Below are 22,820 nucleotides of genomic sequence, written 5' to 3'. Positions count from 1 at the left end.
AATACAGTTCAGCTGAGAATGGAACAAGGAATATGAAAATGAGTAGCCCAGATGGGGATCATGGGAATCCCCTTAACAAAGAACAGACTGTGCAAAAACAAAAACACAGGAAAAAACGAGAGACAGGTTTAATGTAAATGACACGTAGGCTCCACTACAGGGAAATAAACTTAAAAGCCTGATATGCCACACCAGGGAATCTGACCTTTAACTTTTAAGGAATGAAAAGGTTCCTTCTACACTAGGACTCTGGAAACTGGCTGTAGGCCCGACCAGATGAATCCACCATTTCATCTAAAGTTGTCAGAATCTTTTAAAGCAAAGTTTTAAAGCAAAAAAGCCATCCACGTTTTGAGGCTGACAGAAAATCTAAAAGACCTCACGTAACTGATAAATTTTAGGATTAGCAGCAGATTTCTATTGTTATGATTTATAGTAGTAAAAATTCTAAAAGATACATGACAAATGATTTACTTCTGTATCAAAAATAAACTCTGCAAACTATCAGTGTGAAAACTGTAAACAAATATTAAATTTGCATATCCCCCAAGTATTTTTTCATACTTCATTCAAATAAAGCTTCATTCTCTTCACTCTGAATATCAAAATTAACTGTAAAGTACCTAAAGAGAATATAAAGTCCCATTTACCTGTGTTCTGCAGGTACAGGGGGCGGCCAAACAGCAGGATCTCTAAATGGTTCATCTTGACAAGACACAGGGAAATCTGGGGGCTTGTCAATTTTAAAACTTTCCAAAGTGCTGACAATACTTTTAACTTGTTCGTATTCTTCCAATAATTCCTGCCGAACCTTAAAGAAAATAACCTCTATGCTGTAAACTGTTTAAAGTTTATATGAATGTCAAGTAATAAATTGCTACAGAATGCTGGTTTTCTTGGGGCGCCTGGATTGTGCCACCGGTTGAGTGTCCCACTCTTGGTTTTGGCACAGGTCCTGATCTCAGGTTCATAAGCCTGAGCCCCGTTGTCAGGCTCTGTGTTCAGTGTGGAGTCTGCTTGAGATTCTCCCTCTCCTTCTGCCCCTCCCACCTACACATACCAGCACACTCTCTCTTTCCATCTCTCATAACTAAGTCTTTAAAAGAAAAAAAAAAGAATGCACGTTTTCTCAACGTCAAACTATGCAAAATGAGTCATTATAACATATTTAAAAAACAAAGAACTATTTAAAGTAATATAGATAGGAGGGTAGGAACTGGATTGAAAAAACACATTACATACTTTTTTGCAGGCGAAGTATATGTTTTTCAAAATGGAACTCTTATTTCTACTAATGAATGTGATGACCATTAATATAATTTAAAACAAGGTCAGTAACAAGTTAACCATTCCCAGAAATCTAAAATGTTTTGCTAAATCCTTTTAATATATTTATAAATAACTTTCAAAAAATTATCAACCAGAATTTTCACCAGCATTTCCTACTCCTAATATCATTAAGCATGAAATGCCTGTCATAAGCATCTGAAAATCTTAGGTGCTGGAATACTAAGCATTACCCATTTCCAACTTTTATTTAAATTCTCCTTCATCTAAAATCTGAATTCTTCTGGACTTGTTTAAATTCTTTCAAGTGTTGGATAAAGTTCATTTTGAGTTCACAGGCAAGATTTTTTCCATATTTAAGAAACTTCACTGAGTACCTACTATGTGGAAATTCTTGTGTTTTCAAACTTTGAGACGAAACTAATTTTCAAAGGCAAACAGATAATGGACTGAAAATTACATTTATAAATTCATTTTAACAATTCTAATTTGTTTTTAACCAGAAAGCACACTTTACTGTAAAGCAGAGAAAAGAAAAATCTAGGTAAAATTCAACTGCTAATATATGCAATTATATACTTGGAGAAATGATATTAGAGAACCTAATGGAAATAAACATAGTAGAAATATCCAAATAGAAATGGTCACTATTTAACACAATTGAGAAACTCTCCAAAATATTTCCAAGCTAATAAACCACTCTTGCCTGTGGCTAGTATGTAGGACAGAAAAAAAACACAATTAAAAATTCAACTCGAGTTAAAGCAAGTATATTGTTCTCACTCAAAATAATTTGGTAATGCTTAAGTTGGAAAACAAGCCAAATTTACCCTGAAAACAGTGAAACATCAATTTCTGACATGGAAAAATTAAAAGAAATGCTTGAAAGGCATTAGAACATTAAGTGGAAACTTCAAAGAAATGCTTGACTTTGTACTTTTAATTTTAAAAGGATTTTAAGTTTTAAGAATAAGTGGGGAAATTCTAATTCAAGTTTTTATTAACTGTACTAGTATATAATCAAGTTGTACAGTCAAGAGACACAGCAAATATATTAGTTTTATTAGATTATTGACTCCTTTGTATTTGTAGGAAGTCTTTCAAAAGAAGAGGAAACTCTCTTAAAGGAAAAGTTTTATGAAATGGGTCAAACTACATGTAAAAATGAAAGGGAAAAGGGCAAGTAGAAATAGCTAATATCAAAAATTTGTAATTGTACACAACTAAGTGACTGATCATGAAAATTTAAACTGAAAGTAGATTCAATTAGAATTAAATACCTTCAAAATATGTCTCATGAAAGCTATGAAAAATATATAAAATATTAACTAAGCAAGACAAAATTATTCTGAGTACATTTAAAAATATATATATATACACTTATATATACACACATATATATACACACACTTATATATATATTAATATATTTCAGTATTTGGACAAATAAGAACTATTTACAAAACCTCCAACTAATTTTCCAACTCTAGTCTCTCAAGTATAATGAAGGACTGCCCTCACTCACTGAGTACTGGAATGTGTCTTACCTGTTGCCATTTGCCTTTGACAGCCGGGTCTCTGACTGACAGGCAATGTCTCTGAATCTGCTGTATCACCCCCTGGTAATACACCATTGATGAGTCATAGTTTCCAAGAAGTGCATATTCTCTTCCTTTCTTTGCATTGTCACAAATCTCAGCCAAATTCATCTTCCTCCAGAGACCTACACAGAATACATAACGCCTTCTTACTAAGTTTTCGGCATCAACTTCAGAACATTTTTCCTTATTCTTTAAAATATCTGCTTAAAACTACTTTCAAAGTCAAAATGGTTCTCTTTCTTTGAGGTTATCTGAATGCACTTTATAATACTGAACAAAGTTTCTAATTTTGGAAGTACAAAGGATATCATAAAAGAACACCTAAGGAGATAACACAGAGAGAAATTACACAGCTCTGAACTATTGGCTTATGTTAAAGGTACATAAACTGGACACTAGTTCTCCTTGCCCATTTACAATTACCATAAGTTGTAATAACAATAAAGATGAACTTGATCATATTCAATTTATTCCTGACAATTTAGTAATAAATATGTGAATATCACATATTTTTTCCACTGAAAAAACTGCAGAAATTAGTTCTAAAACATTCTGGCCCTCAAAACCAGAAGTTCTACTTAAGGAATGCATTTTAAAGGAACAGCCTATAGTTGTCCATGAATAATTTATATGTATTTAATTGTCCCACACAACTTAAATCTAAGCAAAAAAAATAAACAAGAATTAAACTCCCTGAGCCCTTTTTGCTCCTCAACTTGTAATAGTCTATGATTTTGTCTATAGTTTTCTGTCTGTGCAAATAACTATCATTGATCTTTTCCCTTTGACAGATGCTAGGAAGAAGAGTTATCATCTGAACCTCTGGTTTCCACCAAAGCTGTCCAGCCCAGTAATTCCGACTTTTCTTCCTGACTTCCCAAACCCATCCAAGAATCATCCAAGGCTCCTATGCAAACATACTTTCCGTCCAAGACTACAAAGAATAGGAAGTTCAGAGATACAGTAGAATAACATCCAGGAAGAGTCCAAATTGCCCTACTCTTATTGTATAGAACAGTAAACCAATGAATCCACTTAGTAGAGAAAATCAAAGTATTTCTCCATGCCTAACCCAGTCAAGAAATGAACAGATACTTCTCCAAAGACATACAAATGGACAAGAGACATACGAAAAAATGCTCAACATCACCCAGCATCAGGGACATACAAATCAAAACCACAATGAGATACCACTTTGCACCTGTCAGAATGGTGAAAATTAACAAGTCAGGAAACAACAAATGTTGGCAAGGATGCAAAGACAGGGAAACCCTCTTACACTACTGGTGGGAATGCAAACTGGTACAGCCACTCTGGAAAACAGTATGGAGATTCCTCAAAGAGCTAAAAATAGAACTACCCTACAACCCAGCAATTGCACTAGTAGGTATATACCCCAAAGATAGACATGTAATGATCCAAAGGGGCACATGTACCCCAGTGTTTATAGCTGCAATGTCCATAATAGCCAAACTATGGAAAGGGCCCAGACGTCCACTGACAGATGAACAGATAAAGAAGATGTGGTATACATATACAATGGAGTATTACTCAACCATCAAAAAAATGAATCCTTGCCATTTGCAATGATGTGGATGGAACTAGAGGGTATTGTGCTAAACAGTGTAAGTCAATCAGAGAAAGACAGTTCTATGAATTCACTCATATGTGGAATTTAAGAAACAAAACAGAGGAGCACAGATGAAGACAGTGAAAAATAAATCAAGATGAAATCAGAGAGGGAGACAAACCTAAGAGGCTCTTAACCAAAGGAAACAAATGGAGGGTTGCTGGTAGGGGAAGGGGGGTAGGAGGATGAGGTAACAGGGTGATGGGCAGAACGGCACATGATGTAATGAGCACTGGGTGTGATATACAACTGAGGAATTACTGAACTCTATCTCTAAAACTATACACTATGTATAAATTAATTGAATTTAAATTTTAAAAAGATTTCTCCATGCCTTTCCAAGGGAATTATATTTTGGTGTTACTTAGCCCTTCCTCTCTCCCTCTTCTCTATTCTTAAGCAGTTCAAAAACTCTTCCTCAAAATTAAGCACATCCAGTTCTAGGCATTTCCAAAGGACTCCACTATATTCTTAAAAATAAAGCTGTTTCCTTTATGTTTTTTGATATATTTGTCCCTTCACCCAGCACAAGTTCCTGGAAGAAAGCATCTATGTTATTTGAGAATCAAACCGCAGCAAAGAGTACACTACTTTTGCAGTTCGAAACTAAAGCGTTCAGTAGATTTACCCACATGGAAATCATGGAAAACCTCCTGTTCAAATCAGAACAGTAACACCAAGCAATAAAGTCTTATTACAGAGAATGAGCTGTAATTAATAAATCCAGTAGAAACAAAGCTGTTCCATGTATTATTTTCTTGTAAAGTCACTGTGACACAAAACATTAATTCTGCTAATATGTGCAGGTACATAACTACACAAGCTGAGGGAGCAGCAGGCAGAGCAGGGAGAGGGTGAAGCATGCTTCCCACTTAGCAAGGAGCCCGATGCAGGACTTGATCCCAGGATCCTAGGATCATGACCTGAGGCCAAGGCAGACACTCTGAGTCACACAGGCACCCCAGCAAATTCTTTCTACAAAGGGTCAGACAGTAATTATTTTAGGCTTTAAGGGCCAACAGGTAAAGTTGAGGACATAATATAAATACTTAAATAATGAGAAAATTTTCCATAATTTTTATTGATAAAATTCAAAACATTATAGTAATAACTGCTGAGTACAACTTTTTGTAAAACCCATCTCCTGGTAAGAATGAAGCTCTTTTGTGGAGGAGGATAATATTCCACTTAGTTAAGATTCAAAATTTGTGTTCCCTATCGTCGAGATCAATTGCAGGGGCGCCTGGGTGGCTCAGTCAGTTAAGCATCTGCCTTTAGCTCAGGTCATGAGCCCAGGGTCCTGGGACTGAGACCAGACCAGCACAGGGCTCCCTGCTCTGCTCGGTGGGGAATGTGCTTCTCCCTCTCCTTTTGCCCCTCCCTGAACCGTTGTGCGCTCTCTCATGTGCGCGCGCATTCTCTCTCTCTCTCTCTCTCTCTCTCGCACTCTTGCTCTACTCAAATAAATACTTTTTTTTTAATCAATTGCAAACATTCATATGGTAGTGCTGCTTTTTAATAAGATTTTATGTATTTCATGTCTGAAAATGTCTTTTTACCTAGAAAGGTGCCACTGCATACATATGATTTCAATGTTCATTGTTTGGAAGATATCTACAGGCTTTATTCTTAATATTTGTCTTTCAGCATGTCCTTACATTGCAGATTAATCACTTCCAATTAAAGGTTAAGGTGCAAATTAAATGGATTTTGTAAAATGGTAATTTCCTTTGCATTTGCATCAAAGTCTCTCAGAAGGCTGCTAAAATGGAGCTCAGACACAATCTCCAGCAAATCTGAGTGACATCACTTCTTTACCTTCACTTCTGATGGCATGGAGAGAGCTACACAAAACAGCTTAATATTACTTGTGATTTAAACAACACTAGTTGGCATTGAAATAACTTTTAGTTTTCCATATAACCACTGTTTTGCTGGTAATTTTAGGTTGAGTACATTAAGAAACATGATCAAGTCTGCAGCAAAAACTGATTTCCAAAGCCATTCAATATTCAGTAACAGTGGTTGAGAGCAGTTCCTCTCATTCAGAAAAACCTCAATTCAGCCCTAAGCTCAAAAGACTAAATTAAAACTTTACCACTACTAAGCCACTGAACTGCAGTGTGGTAGGGCAAGTCAGGCTACTCAGCTTCTATTTCTGATAAAAATTCATGGAGCTGACAAAGATTAAGTCCACAAGAGCAACACTCTTGAGTCTTGAGGCATGACAAGTTCTAAATTGCATAATATATTCAAATATTCTCTGCAAAATACCTGCTGATAAATAAAACAATAAAAAAACCACAGATTTTTAACCACTCTACAATTTTGGAAATTACAGTTTTGTAAATTCGTTCACCTAAGCCTTTTTCTGCTCTACATGTAGTTTTGCCACCATCAGCTGGCAACCCTGGCAGATTCCATCTCAGGTCATACACAATTAGTGTTTTCTGAACTTTCTGTAAATATTTTTGTAATTATTCCATGAACACTGTTTTTAAAACTAGTTCTTCAAAAACTTCAAACTTAGAATTGAATTCTTGAATAACAACACTTGAGCTGTACTGGTAACCTCTGTCAATCCAGAAAAGCCAAGAAAAACCACTCAAAATCCTCTGCTTTGTTTTTTAATTGATTATCAATGTTCTCAACTCTTCCAGCAACTGTTCTCGCCAAAAGGCTAATAGCTTTAAACAAGTTTATTTTCTCCAGACACATTTCTTTGGCCACTACAATCAAACAGGATTTAGTTAAGGCACCATCAGTAAACAACTTCCTTACTTGGCTAACAAATGAGACACTCAGAAACTTAACCTCAGTGCAGCCTGATTTTCATTGTTAATAATTTTGGGAAGAAATTCTGCTATGATAGGATATTCCTTTTTAAATTTTCTAATTTTTCCAAACATTATTTTCCTGTGAGATGGGAATACTGTGATGAGTGATAAGTCTGGTAATATCAGTGTGTACTGTGTATCTTTTAGCACAGCTATGGTATCACTGCATAATAATCAATATTCTGTCATCTAATTTGACAATCCATACTCTAAGGTACTCTAGAAGTATAATATGCCAAGTCCATTTTTTCTCATCTTTTCTTGTTTCAACGTGATGGGTAAAGTGCTGATAATAAAGTAAATGGTCACCGAAGAGTGATATGCAAGATACTTAAAACAGTGATTATAGTGCACCAAGCAGCAGTACAAAACATTAAGAATGTTGCAAAATCTCTGTCCCAACGACTCAAACTCACAAAAGTTGCCATAAGTAATATGTGTGGCTGTGTTCCAATAAACCTTTGTTAATGGACACTGATAACTGAATTTCACTTAAGTTCTACATGTCACAAAATAGTATTCTTTTGACTTTTTTAACCATTAAAAGAATGCAAAAACCATTCTCAGTTCATAGGCTGAGAATAGTCATCAAAAAAAGTGGCTGGCTAGATTTGGTCCCCAGACTGTTATTTGCTGACTCCTGCTTTCAGCTTCTATCTTAAGAATCTGGGAAGGGGTGTCTAGGTGACTCAGATGGTTGAGCCTGTGCCTTCCACTCAGCACAAGATCTCCAGGTCCTGGAACTGGCCCACATCAGGCTCTCTACTCAGCAGGGAGCCTGGTTCTCCCTCCCACTCTGTCTTTCCACTCCCCTCTTGCTCCTGCTCTCTCTCTCAAATAAATAAAATTTCTTTTAAAAATTAAAAAAAAAAAATCTGGGAAAGGTGCAAGCAAATTAAACCCAAAAGAAGTAGAACATAATAAATTTAAGAACAGAAATCAGAAGAATAGAAAATTTCAATGTAGCCAAGCTGGTTCTTTAGAAATATCATTAAAATGAATACACCTCTAGTAATACTGACCAGGAAAGGGAAAGAGAAAACACAAATTAACAAAATCAGAAAGGAAGGAGGGGTTAGCATTACAAACTTTAGAGATATTAAAAGACAAAAGAGGACTTAATGAAATGGCCAAATTCTATAAAGGTCACAAAATACCAAAGCTTACTGAAGGAAGAAGAAATAGAGTGATTAATCTGAATAGTCCTATATCAATCAATGATATGCAACTTGTAATTTATTTTTTAAAAATTTTATTTATTTATTTGACAGAGAGAGATCACAAGTAGGCAGAGAGGCAAGCAGAGAAAGAGAGAGGAGGAAGCAGGCTCCCCGCCGAGCAGAGAGCCCCATGTGGGACTCGATCCCAGGACCCTGAGATCATGACCTGAGCCGAAGGCAGAGGCTTAACCCACTGAGTCACCCAGGTGCCCCGCAACTTATAATTTAAAATCTTCCCATCAAAACAAACAAACCCTCCAGATTCAAATGGTTTCACTAGTGAATTCTCCCAAAGCATTTAAGGAAAAAATAAAACCACTTCTAAACAAACTCTCAGAAAAAAAAGAAGAGGAAGAAAAACAACCAAGTTGTATTTTAAGGCCAATATTATCCAGCTACCAAAATCAGACATTATATAAAAGAAATTTATACACAAGTACCACTCAGGAACATAGATAGAAAAATCTTTAAATGTTAGGTAGTCAAATGCAGTAATATATAAAAAGAATAATGCATTATGACCAAAGAGGTGTTTATATCAAAAATTCAAGGTGGTTTTTTTTCAAAGTGGTTTACATTTAAAAAACAGTCAATAGAATTTTAGAAGACTAGAAATGAAATATGATTATCTCAATAGATACATAAAAAGCTTTGACAAAAAAAACCACTATTCATAAGAACTCAGCAAAATAAGAAGATAATTTCCTCAACCCAGTAAAGAGCATCAGTGAAATACCCACAGCTAAAATCGTATTTACTATGAAAGAGTGAATGCTCTCCCCCAATATCAAGAAAGAACAAGGCCCGTATATTTGCTCTTATCCCTTCTATTCAACATTAGAACTAGAAGTTCTAACTGCTGCAATCAAGTAAGAAAAAACAAAAATAAAAGGCATACAGATGGGAAAAGAAATTGCTTTTATTCATATACAACATGATTATTAATGGAGAAAATCCTAGGGAATCTACGATAGTTACTAGAACTAGTAAGTGAGTTTTATAACTCATAATTTATTTTGTAACTCAAAAGCTATTATGTTGTAGGACACAAAGTCAATACTAAAAAAATCAACTGCAAAAAATCAACTGCATTTCTACTTATTAATAATAATTGAAAACAAAAATCAAAAATGAAAACACTAAAAAATATTAAATACTCAGGGATAAGTTTAAACAAAATACATGCAAGATGTGAATATTGAAAACAACCAAAAATTTCTAAGGGAAGTTAAAGATGACCTAAATTAGTAGATATACAGGTGTGAGCATGCTTATGAACTGATACATTCAATAGGGTAACATGTCAAATCTCTTGAAAGTGATCTATAGAGTCAATACAATCCCAAATAAAATTCCAGCAGCCTTTCTTATAAAAACTGACAAGCTGATTTCACAATTCATATGGAAATACCAAGGGCACTGAATAGCCAAAACCGTTTACCAAAGTAAGACAACTTATATTATCTGATTCCCAAGACTTACTATAAAGTTGCAACAATCAAGACAGTGTAGTGCTGGCATACAGAAAGACTCACAGACCAATGGAACAATTAGACAGTCCAAAAATAGATCCATACATATATGGCCAATTAATTTCTCACAAAGTTGTCAAAGCAAGTCAACAAGGACAATTTTTTTCCCAAAAAAAGGGGTGCTGAAACAACCAGAAATCCATATGCAAAAAGAACCTGAACCTCAACTCTTAACATCAGATACAAAAATTATCTCAAAATGAATTATTGACCAAAACATAAGTTAAAACTATAAAACTTTCAGAAGACAACCCAAGGCATAGGAAGGGAGGGGGCTCCAGTTCCTCAAGCCCCAGTTGCCATAAGGCAATGCACAATGGACTGGCTGATATCCTCATATACAGTAGGTTGCATTACAGGAGAGGAATCCTGAGTTTAGGGAACCCAATCTATTATACGGAACCTATCCTTTGTTCCAAAGGAAGATACTATCACTTTCTTCCAAGACTATAAGCAAGCCTAACATTTGCTCTGAAGGAAGACACTCTTACCTACTTTTCAAAACTGTTCAACTTGGTATCAGTTTCACCCTGGGGAGTCCCTTTGCCTCTTCTATGTTGATTGATTGATTGATTGATTTTCGTTTATTTAATTATTTTGGTCTATGTCTTTCTCTTTCTTGGTTTGCTCCCTTACTTTTATGGAACACATTTTCCATACATGGGAGGTAAAGTTTTTGAGACTTTATTCTACCTTTATTTTACCTTCATAGTTTAGTGATAGTTTGGCTACTGAATGCTAGTTTGCAAATAATTTTCCTTCAGAATTTTGAAGGTACTGCTCTACTACCTTCTAGGTTTCAATTAAGTTCAGAAAACTGACATCATTGAAATTCCTGATCCTTTATGTATCCCCTGTTTTGTTCCCCTTTCTGAAAGTCTGTGGGATCTTCTTTTCAAAAATTGTTGATGATGTATTTGAAATGGTCTATTTGGGACTCTTTCAATCTAGAAATTAATGTCTTTAATTTTAGGAAAATGTCTGAATTATTCCATTGATGATTTCTTTTCATTTTTTCTGTTTTTTTCTGGAACACCTTTTATTCAGATGTTGGACCGTAGGTTGGTCCTCCCATTTTCTTACCCTTTCTCTCCTATTTTCCATCTCTTTGTCCTCTGGCTCTACTTCCTTCAAGATTTTCTCCAATTTATATTCTGATTTTTCTCCAGAGTACTTTATCCTTTTGCATTTTCTTATTTAAGTATATAACTTATATAGTAGTACAAAAATCTTAAATGTACAGCTCATTGGGGCATCCAGGTAACACCCACATCACAACACAGAACATTTACAGCACACCAGAAGGATCCTTGATGAGTTTTGCCTGCTTTTTAAATTTTTTTTAAGGTTTATTGATTTATCTGAGAGATAGAGAGCACATGCACAAGTGGGAGGGGCAGAGGGAGAGGGAGAGAGAATTTCAAACAGATTCCATGCTGAGTGCAGAACCCAACAGAGGACAAGATCTCAGAATTCTAGTATCACAACCTGAGCTGAAACCAAGTGTCAGATGCTTAACCGACTATCACCCAGGTACCCCTTACCTGAGCTTTAAAAAACAGTTTTATTGAGTTATAACTTTTATTAAGTTGTAGGATTTGATTTCTTTTGAAAAATGTATACAGTTGCATATCCACCACCACTCTGACATATAGAACATTACCATCACCCCAGAAATTCCTTCTTGCCACTTCGCAGTCAGTCTCTACCCCCATGATGTATTCTTCTGTTCACATATCATAGTTTTGTCTGTTTTACAATGTGACATGAATAGATCACTCAGTGTGTATTTTGGTGTTTGGCTTCTTTCATTAAGAAAATGCTTCTGAGAGTCAACCATGTTGTTGCATGTTTTTGCTGCTGAGCAGTACCTCATTATATGGAAATGTTAAAATTTGTTTATTTATTCATCAGTTCTCCACAGGCACTTTTCAAGGAAAAAAAAAAAAGTACAGCATACATTCTTTTCCCAAGCCTCACAGAATTTCCACTGAGGTTAGATCTAAAACTTCAAGATACAAAAAAAGATACAATCTACCATAAGACAGAGTCAAATGGTACAACGTATAGCAGAATTAATGTTATTATCTAAAGCACATGATAACCTATTATTTACCATAAAATAAGTATATTTAAAAGCATAGAAAACATTAAAAAATGAATAGACAGATACAAAAAAGATTCAAAACTTCTAGCATTAAAAAAAAGTCATTGAAATTAAAAGCTCAATGAACTAGTAAGCAAATAGCAGATTAGACACAGATGAAAAAAAGAATCAAGAAACCAGAAGACAGAGCTGAAGAAATTGTCCAGAATGCAGCTTTTAGAGACAAAGTAAGTAAGCAAAGATAAGAAATGCAGAGGATAGAAAGAGATGGTCCATGATATGTCTATTATGAATTCCAGAAGGAAAAAAAGAGAGAAAATATCCAGGCGATAATGACTAAGAAATTTCCAAAATCTAGGGACAATAATAACTATTTAAATAAATAAAAAAAAGTCCACACCTAGAGACAAGGTAGTAAAACTAAAGAATGTTAAAAGCAATAGAAACAAATACTACAATACCTTTAAAAAAAAAAAAAGACAGCTAACTTTTCAAAAGTTAGGTTTCAATGGAAACCTAGAGTCAGTGAAATTATACCTTCCAAGTTCTAAAGGCGGGGGTGGGGGGGCGGAATTGCAACACTGAGTAGTATACCAAACTAAACTATTCAAGTGTGAAGGCAATATAAAAATTTCAAGCAGAAAAAACTGATTATAAATGTAGGCACCACAAATTTTTAGTTGTGACCTCAGGCAAACGTGTAATTTCTCTAGGCCTTAGTTCTTTATCTATACAATAGGGAAAACAATATTTATCATCATAAAGTTAAAAACTAAATGTGATGTTAGCATCCTTCCTAGCAAATAAAGAGCAGTGAATCAATATAAGCTATTATCTTTACTCCACACTCAACATTAACATAGAGGTTTAGAGCAGCTAATTTTTCCTCAAAAATAACAAGAAATCAACTGACCCAGTTTTCATTATAAACGCCTACAAGCAGAGTGCCTGGGTGGCTCAGTAGGTTAAGTGGCTGCCTTCCGCTCAGGTCACGACTGCTCAGCAGGGTGCCTGCTTCTCCCCCTACCCCCACCCCACTCACACTCTCTCAGAGCATGCTCTCTCTCTCAAATACATATTAAAAAATAATAAGAAATAAATTCCTAGAAGTTGTACCATAATTTTACTCTTAACCATAATCTTGAAATATAGAGGTTTTTTTAAAAATCTCCTTTAATATAAATTAGAAGTTTCTAGCACTTTCTTTTTTTTCCAAAGATTTTATTTATTTGACAGAGAGAGAGAGAGAAAACACACACAGGGGGGAGGGGCAGATGGCGAAGCAGGCTTCCACGCTGAGCAGGAAGCCTGAGCCATGGCTGATCCCAGGACCCCAGGATCATGACCTGAGCTAAAGGCAGATGCTCAACAGAGCCACTCAGGTGCCCCAGAAGTTTCTAGGACTTAAAATGTCAGGTTGCATCTAAAAAAACCATGAACTGCTTTAAGCAATGTCATGCTTGACAATACTTCTCTTATTCTGAGATTATCACGTATTCAAAAATGAATTCAGCATCTTCTTACAGTATTTACTGTTGAACTGATCCAGTAATATTGCCCTATACAGAATGATCCAACTAGTATCTTCAAGGAGAGTTCTTTGCTCAAAGAGAGTTCCATGCTCATAATGAGAAGAGTTCTGTTCAAGTTCATGCTCAGACCAAGAAGAAAGAATATTGTTTCATTTGGTCCTCCATAATTATGATTTATCTCTTTAAGACTCATATCTAACCCTAACAAATCAAATAAAATCCTGGTTCCAATCTCTCTTCAGCTACATTACACCTACAGCCACACTTTCTTCTCTTTTGAACTACCATTCTCCCACAATACACACATACACACACACATACACACACACACTCACACAGAGCTTTCTCTCCCAACATACTTGGATTTTTATGTCATACCAAGACTAAGGCACATGTTTGGGAAAACAAAAACTAGCTTATACTGAGAAGTCTAAACTGCTTAAGATGTCACAAATAATTCTTTTGTCTCCACAGCTGTGCTTTTAAAATGAGAAAGAGGGACGCCTGGGTGGCTCAGCTGGTTGAGCGGCTGCCTTCAGCTCGGGTCATGATCCCGGCATCCTGGGATAGTGTCCCACATCGGGCTCCTTGCTCGGCGGGGAGCCTGCTTCTCCCTCTCCGTCTGCCTGTACTCACTCACTCTCTCTCTCTGACAAATAAATAAATAAAATCTTTAAAAAAAAAAGAAAAAAAATAAAGAAAATGAGAAAGAAAACTTTTTTTCAAACTAATTTTTTAGGATGAGCGAGTGATACCTAATTCAGTTATACTTATAATGTATGTGAAGCTTTAAAAAATACTGCTTTAAGCTATTTTCATTCTCACACTTCCATAATTCTCTCAGAATGTTCCTTTTCCTTCTATGAGTTGCAAATTCCTGAAATATTTATTGCAAAAACACTGAAGCAGCCTCAACTACAGCAATGTGAACAAAATAATACAAGTTGGAACTGTGGTAGCAAAACAACAAATCAGACTTGATTTTAAGCATTTTGTATCACGTTGAATTCTACCAATGTTCAGCCTCTACATACTTAAAAAAAAAATTTATTGAGATCGCCAAAGTCCAGTCTATTTCATACAATGACTGCTATAAATCCAAGTAATTAAAAAAACACATAACCACAACTGCTCAAATTACCACATTTTGAACTAGAAGCAATAAATTAACCCACTATGTAAATACTAGTCACCAAAACAGTTTATTCTGAAAGGCACAATACCTCCCATTTCTTGATAATGGGTTATATGCTCAAGGACTGTAGCTTGCCATGAATAATGGAGACTAGGACTTCATCACAAACTCAGAGACAACAGGAAAGTGTCTGTAGCAACCAAGTCTTTTCATTTGTTTCCTTACCTAAGCTCACTTCTCAAATGCTTAGGGAACAGAAAAATGACCGTCCATACAAAATAAAAGAATCTAAAGCAATCATTCTAAGAGCTTAAGTTTCTAAAAAAGTAGCCACAACAGTAATTTCTGCCCAGGTACTCAATTCTTTACAACACTGAGGCAGTCGATAATGTTTATACCTGCCATTCTGTGTCAAGATGGCAGCTTAAACTATATATTTTATCTTAAGTACTTAAGTGCCCTTTTAACATAGAAATAACATTCACTGAATGTTTATTCCACATGAGGAAATATGATAAAAATGGCTGTCTAGTCATTATCTCCTTTAATCCTCATCACACTACTAAATAAAAATGGTTACCCCCCATTTAATAGAAGAGGAGGCTGAGGCTTTAAAGAATTTAAACACCCAGCTTGGATTTACACCCGGATGTGTCTAAACTCAGAGCCTGCACTATTGGGTCATTATACTCTATCGCTCAAATTCCTTCAAAATACATCAATTCCTTCAAAGTTATATAGCTAATCCAAAAATAAAAAATAAAAGGCTAGCTAGTAGAGATGAAATAATGTATTTTATTCCAGTTGCCTATATAATTAAATACTACTATCCTTAATTTCAAGGCATTTGAAAGATATTACACGAAACCTTTCAAAACCCTGTCTGCATCACATTACTTTATCAAGTAGTCTTTAATCAATTAATATCATCATATCTATTCACTCATACATTAATCATCCAATTCTATACTGTTTAGTAAACACCTACCCCATTTAGTAAACACCCATGTATATGGAAGGCCCATATTCACCAAGAAAAATGGAAGAAGGGGAAATCATCAGAAAGGAAAAGATACTTAAGTTTAAGACATTCACAGGTACAGAGAAATCAAAGAGAATGAAGAAACATGCTATTGAAATAAATGAAGTTGAAGTTATACAGACATGATTATAAGTTACAGAAGCATTTATAAAAAATATCTTCATACCAAAAAAATTAGAAAGAATAATAATTTCAAACTAAAGCTCACTTTTAAAAAATAATTAAATCTTGCCATTTCCAACGACATGAGTATGCTGAGCGCAGTAAGTCAAAGACAAATACCATGACTTCACTCATAGATGGAATTCAAGAAACAAAAAACAAGCAAAGGGGAAAAAAGCTGAGGGGGAGGCAAAGGAAGAAACAGACTCTTACTACAGAGAACAAATCGATGGCCACCAGAGGGGACGTGGATGGGAGGGTGGGGGAAACAGGTGAAGGAGATTACGAAATGCACTTGTGCGAAGCACCAATTATTGTGTGGAAGTGTTGAATCACTACTGTACACCTAAAACTCATAACACATTATATGTTAACTACTGGAATTTATTTTTTTTAAGATTTTTATTTATTTATTTGAGAGAGAGAAAGAGCATGAGTGGGGTGAGCGGCAGAGGAAGAAGCAGATTCCTGCTGAGCAGGGAGCCTGATGAGGGGGCTCAATTCCACGATTCCAGGATCATGACCTGAGCCAACTGCAGACACCTAAGAGACTCAGCCACCCAGGTGCTGCTAACTAACTGGAATTTAAATAAAAACTTAAAAAATAAATAAAACTCACTTTTTAACAGGCTGCTTAACAGGAGCTTTTAGTCAACAATTATTAATGGACAATTAGTAATTAAGAATTACAAAGTTGGTATATGTGCTGCCGAAGCGAGCACAAGAATTACAAAGTTGGAAAGGGACTTAAAAGGTCATTTATTCCATCTCCATACCTTCAAATAGGGCCATAATCAAACCATCCATAGCAAAAGAAACAAAGACATCTAGTGGACATTAAACAACTCGCCTTGGAAAACACTCCTTTTGTTTTTGTTTTTGTTTTTTTTTCACTCTTCTCACAATCTATGCCTTAAATTTTTCTAGCTAATGCCTGTATGTACCTAAGTTACTAAGTATTCTAAGGCACTATTTCACTAGGCCTACCATATATGAGGATAGTTATCTAGGAGAAAAAAGTGTTTAAAATAATGCTGAGTACATTAAAATATATTTAAAACATATTTCCATTTTATAAAATTAGTGACATCATAATAAACATCAGTCCAGAAATGAGATTCAAAGAAATTTAGAGCTACTAAAATCTCAAATCATGCAGCAGAATTCCAAATTTCTCTGAAGACAAAACCAAGGCAAAGATGTTAATATTATTAATGGTCTACAAAAAAAAATTTTAGGGCGTTTAAGGAAGCCTCACTTAAAAGAGTAATTGATGAATCCTTTTATAGAACAAATCATTATTTTGTAATACTGCCTTGAACTACCTGCTTAATATGATCAGGTAGTCACAGAACAAGGCCTCTCGTCAAACAGAACTGACAATCCTGGCACATTGTTGCTATGGGGGAGAGAGGAAGAGAAAGGTGTTCAGTCACTGGGCACTTAGGGTTTACCTGTGTTAAACTGTGTATTCTTCCCAAAAATCTTATAAATAGTATTACTATCTTTTTTTTTTTTTTTTTTTTAGTAAGGAGACAGGCTGGGAAACTTGCTTGTGATTACAAAGAAAATAAGCTGTAGTTCCAGAATTGACAACAGATGTATCTGACCCCTTCCACTATACCATAGTCAGTAAACGTTCCTTGGAGAAATGTTCTCTATAAAAGAATACCACTGTGCATGTTGAGAAAATAAAGTATAAAGTACTAATCCAAAGGATCCATAGGATCTTTCTAATTTTACTGTGATATTTATATAAAATAGATAATAATTATCAGTTAAATGAATAAATATAAAGTTGTTTAAGAATACTCAATCGTAAGTTCTTGGCCTGGATTCTCTTCTCTTTAGTAACACATTAAGCTATTGGTTTCCTCAGTATTTTAAGCTCTCCCGTAGTAAATGGAAATTTAGGGGCAGGGGGGAAATCACACAACCTTGTGTTTTGCTGTCACTGAAAATTACTGAATTCTAATCTCAGCTTAACGAAACCATTCTTAACCCGTCCTAGCTTTCTATAGTGGCCATTCCAAATCTCCACCATTCTCCTTTCCTAAACCCAATCTCCTCTCATCAATTAACCTTGATTCCTATCTACCTCTTAGAGATCATAAGTTTGAACTCTCTGACTTATACATTATCTATATTCTCACTTCTCTCCTTTTCAGTGCCTCTCTCCTCCTGTCTATATCAGCACACTGCCTAGGATCACAGTGGGCACCTAGTTGATACTTACACAATATAACTATTCTAGACTAATTCTTCCACCCTCCTCATCCCATTCTTTCCTAAATTTTCAGAGTCCTCTATCAGCTATCTCCTCTCTTTGTTTTCTACATCTGCAAACATTTCCTCTTTATTGGCTCTTTCCCTAATAGTTTATCAGTCTTTAAAAAAACAAAAACAGAAACAGAAAACCTACAAACCCTTTTTAGTTACTGCCTCATCTGTTTCTTTTCTTCAGAGTCAAACTTCTTTAAAAAGAGGAGTATGCCTGGAAATTTCATAGTAAGGAAGTACTGTCAAGTAAGTAGCATAATATCACAGGGTTTTAAGAATCCTTAATTCTTTTTTAAAGTTTATTTATTTAAGTAATCTCTAGACCCAATCGTGGGGCTTGAACTCACAACCCCAAGATCCAGAGTTGCTCACTCTACTGACTGAGCCAGCCAGGCACCCCAAGAACCCTTAATTTTCAAGATACATACTGAAATAATTACAGATAAAAAGATATAATATCTGAGTTTAGCGTTAAGATAATCCATTTGCGGGAAGGTGCAACAGATGAAACAAAATTGGTTATGTGTTCATTCTTCAAGGAAAGTGACAACTACATGGGGAGCTCATTATTTTATTTTCTTTTGTATATGTATTATCAAGGAAAATTTTTAAACTTTTTAAACTTGTTTTTCAAGTAGCCTATGCTCGCATTCCTCTTCATTTTTGCAAAGAAGTTTAGAAATACTTTACAGCCACCAAATCCACTGGACATGTTTCAATCTTTACCTTACTTGCCCTCTCCGAGACACAAGATACTCTGGTCCGTTCCTGCTTCTTTTTTTCCTCTCCTTTGTCATTTGTTAATGATTCTTCCGATTCTTCTTCTCTGCCTCCCAACCTCTCAGTCTCATTTGTAGGCACTTTTCCCACTTCCTTTCAAACATGGTCCCACTCCCCCGCCCCAACACACACACGTGGGACACATGCACACACACCCAAAATGCTGTTCCTTCCCAAGAGTTCCATATTAAAACTTTACCTTTTTCATTTCCATGCCATTTCTCCAATGTGAGCTGATCCACTCTCTCCTGTAATTTCAACTACTTACACCCATGCAAATCCCCACCTCCAACCCTGAATGCTCTCTCCTGAGCTCCAGATCCAAATGCATCCTTACCTCAATACCCCACAGGAACTTTGAATAAATGCTCAGAACTGAACGGACCTTTATCTTTAACTCCAACAAAACCCTGCTCTTCCTCCTCTCAAATAAATGGTTTCACTATCCTCACAAACATCCTAGCCAGAAAATTAGAAAGCATTTGTTTTAGGGTTCCAAAACTTTCTAGCCCCCAACTAAAGTCATATCAATTTTATCCCTTAAATCCTTTTACAATCCCTGTCTACCATAACCTCAACTGCTTAGTTCAGACGTATCCTCATTTTTCCATTGTACATTTTTTCCCCCTAAAACTGGTTTCCCTACACCACTCTATTCTCCCCTCTCCAAACTTCAGCTGAAGTTACCATTCTAAAATACAAACCCAATTAACACTACATTTGAAATTCTTCAATGGTTGCCCTATGTTGGGGAAAAAAAAAAATCATGGTACCGAGTTCTCTTCTAACCTCTTCCCAACTACATTGCAAGTACTCTAGGATTCAGGACCTAGGATTCTCCAAACACAAAACTCTGGAATCTATCCTTTGCTTTTGTTGTGCCATGTGCCTAAAATCACTTTCCTCAGGGGCACCTGGATGGCTCAGTGGGTTAAGCCTCTGCCTTCAGCTCAGGTCATGATCTTAGGGTCCTCTGATCAACCCCGCATCAGGCTCTCCGCTCAGCAGGGAGCCTGCTTCCCCCCCCCCCCCCCGCCTGCCTCTCTGCCTACTTGTGATCTCTGTCAAATAAATAAATAAAATCTTTTAAAAAAAAATCACTTTCCTCACCTTCTCTCCCAGTGAAAGGTTAGTCAACTTACTTAGCTGAAGTCAAATGTCACATCATACTAGAAACTTCCCCCAATCTCCTTAGACAGATCAAGATCTCTCTACCAATGGGTACAGAGAATGGCATCAGTGGTTGAGATCATGATTTAAATTAGATCCACCTGGGTTGAAATTCCAGGTTCAAACCTTATCAGCTATGACTCTGAACAAGATCTATAAGTCTGTTTCTTCAACTCTAAGTAACGGTAGCTAGGGATTTTTACGAGGATTACATAATGGGCTACATGCAAAATACTGTACCGTGCCTCACTGAAATAAAGTATTCAATAAATATTAGTTATATTACTGTTTATTTCCACTCTGGGCTCCTTTAGTAACTTGCACCTATCCCTATCATACTATTGTGATAACATGACTGTTTGCTCAGGCAGAACACAGACTATCTTCTATTATATTTTTATTACCACTACCAGGCATAACACCTACAATATCATAGGTTCTTAACAAATCTTGAATAAACAAAAAATATGCTTCCAAACCCTGTACTACATGCCATTAAGGCCTCAATTTTTTTTTCCTAAGGGTCTTTTTAAATTTACTTTCCAACTCCTTGTACAAAAATGGTACTTTAGGTAAAATTTACAGGTCAGCCTCACTGTAATAGAAAAAAAGGGCATTTTGTAGTGGCCTTGTGTTGTCTTCCTGTTTAAAAAACACAAACAGGGGTGCCTGGGTGGTATAGCCAGCTAAGCATCTGACTCTTGGTTTCAGCTCTGGTTATGATTTCAGGGTCCTGAGATAAAGCCAGGAGTCTGCTTAAGAGTCTCTCTCCCTCTCCCTCTCTCTGCTCCTTCCCCTGCTCCCTCTCTAATTAAAAAAAAAAAAAAAAACAAACCCTAACACACACAAAACAAGCCCACTGTCCTATCAACAATTTTTCTAGATATTATATAAAATACCTAATTTCTAGGACGGTTATCTCCCTGTTGAAAAAATTTTAAAGGGTAATTAAGGCAGGTTTTCTAAATCTGTGTTGGCTTCCTTACCACCAGGACCTGAGCAAACTTGAAGGACTAAGGTGTACTGCAGAATAGTTTCTTTTTAAGTAGAACATGGCATTTTTCATTCTGAAAATATGCTCCTGAGAAATTCTGAGAATAATGAAATACCAAAGAAAATAATTACTACTACCCACTGCTAAAAATAAAAAAAAAGACAAGTCTGTGCTTTAAAAATCACTAGTAAAACAAAAAATATTAATAATAACTAGTAAGTTAAAGTTAAACTAATCTTCAAAATAGAATCAAAATATGTGTAGGCAATATTCAAGCTAGTAAGTGGGGGTGTAGGGGTACTCATTTTGCAATCTTGACCCTCAATAAATAAAATACAAAAGGCAAAACGGTAAAAAAAAAAATGCTACTATATAATAGCATGGTCTCTACTTCTACACTTGATCTTTAAGCATTAACGCCCTTTGAGTAATTATTAATGGGTTTAATATGCAAACACCTCTAAGCTACTTAAGAATAAATATAATTAAATACCTAGAAATAAACGTATTAGGGAAAGGAGAAAGGCCAGTTAAAAAAAACAAAAACAAAAACAGTTTCTCGGGTCTCACATCAAATGCGTGCCATACATACGGTTCGGCACCCAGAGGAAGCAACCTGGGAGGGTCAGAGACGCCGCAGGCCCGAGGCCCTGCAGCTGGGGCGGCTGCTCATCCCTGAGACCAGGCGGGGCGGTGGCCCAGCCCCGTCGGGGTGGGGCTGAGCGCAGTTAGCCGGGGCGGGCCAAACGGCAGGGCGGGAAGCCCAAGTCTCACCTCCACTTCCCTTTCCCAGCGCAGAGCCCAGTTCCGCGACCACCCAAGAGCCCCTGCACCACAAAGACAGATTTTTCTCTCGCCCGGTCCGCTTAAAGTTTATCGGTCTTTCCCAACGGTCAGGGCCGCCGGGCTTTGTAGTTCGCCGGTCCGGGCCATTCCGCCAAGGCCGCAAGCCTTTGGAGCCGCTAAACTACAATCCCCATGATGCCCCGCGAGCCTCGCGCTCCCACTGTTCTCTACTTCCCCTCACGGCGCCCCAGGATGCGTGCCGCCGCACTGCCGTGGCAGCGGGAGACCGGGTGGGGCTGTCAACCTGAACACCCCACCACCTGCTCTCCTGCTTACGTCCGTCTCCCTCTGATTCATTACTTACGTGCCGCAGGTCGGCCGGCCGTTGGTGAGGCGGTCCGGGTGGGGGTGGGGCACCGGCCGCCGCCGCCGCCGAGTCCGTTAGTTCCCTACGTGCGTGAAGAGGCGGTGGCGGCGGCGTACAGTTGCCATGGCAGCCGCAGGCCAAGTGAGCGGTGGGGGGGAGCGCGGAGGCTCTAAGTCACTCGGGGGAGGAGCCTGGGAACCCCACCCGGGTGAAGGGGAAGGGAGGCGTAAGGGTGCGTCTGGGAGAGGGAGACGGTGACATTGAGGAGGACGAGTGACTAACAGAACTCGGGTACTGCCCACTGAGCCCTGCCGCGGCAGCGTCCAATCCCGTTGGCAGGACGCGTGTCCTGTGCCAT

At 36.9% G+C, this 22,820-nt stretch overlaps 1 protein-coding gene across 3 annotated transcripts in view; it reads right to left on the bottom strand.

Annotated features, from left to right (window-relative positions):
- The window catches only part of KATNAL1 (katanin catalytic subunit A1 like 1), a 78,915-nt gene extending 56,310 nt beyond the window's left edge, over positions 1–22,605 (bottom strand). The window contains exons 1-3 of one of the 3 annotated variants that reach the window (XM_080799116.1): positions 22,460–22,605; positions 2,835–3,010; positions 651–811 (exon numbers count right to left, since the gene is read on the bottom strand). In XM_080799116.1, coding sequence (XP_080655242.1) covers positions 651–811; positions 2,835–2,996 — 323 coding nt within the window. In that variant the 5' untranslated portion in view covers positions 2,997–3,010; positions 22,460–22,605. Of the gene's footprint in view, positions 1–650; positions 812–2,834; positions 3,011–21,901; positions 21,981–22,083; positions 22,133–22,459 lie in introns of those variants that run through there. The other 2 variants (XM_080799118.1, XM_080799117.1) reach the window with 2 other exon arrangements.
- Between the last annotated feature and the right edge of the window lie 215 nt (positions 22,606–22,820).

This window comes from Martes martes (genome assembly GCF_963455335.1).
Source record: "Martes martes genome assembly, chromosome: 3".
In the NCBI taxonomy this organism is placed as follows: Eukaryota; Metazoa; Chordata; class Mammalia; order Carnivora; family Mustelidae; genus Martes; species Martes martes.
The sequence above is the reverse complement of the archived record's forward strand: the minus strand, read 5'-3'. Positions and strand labels throughout refer to the sequence as shown.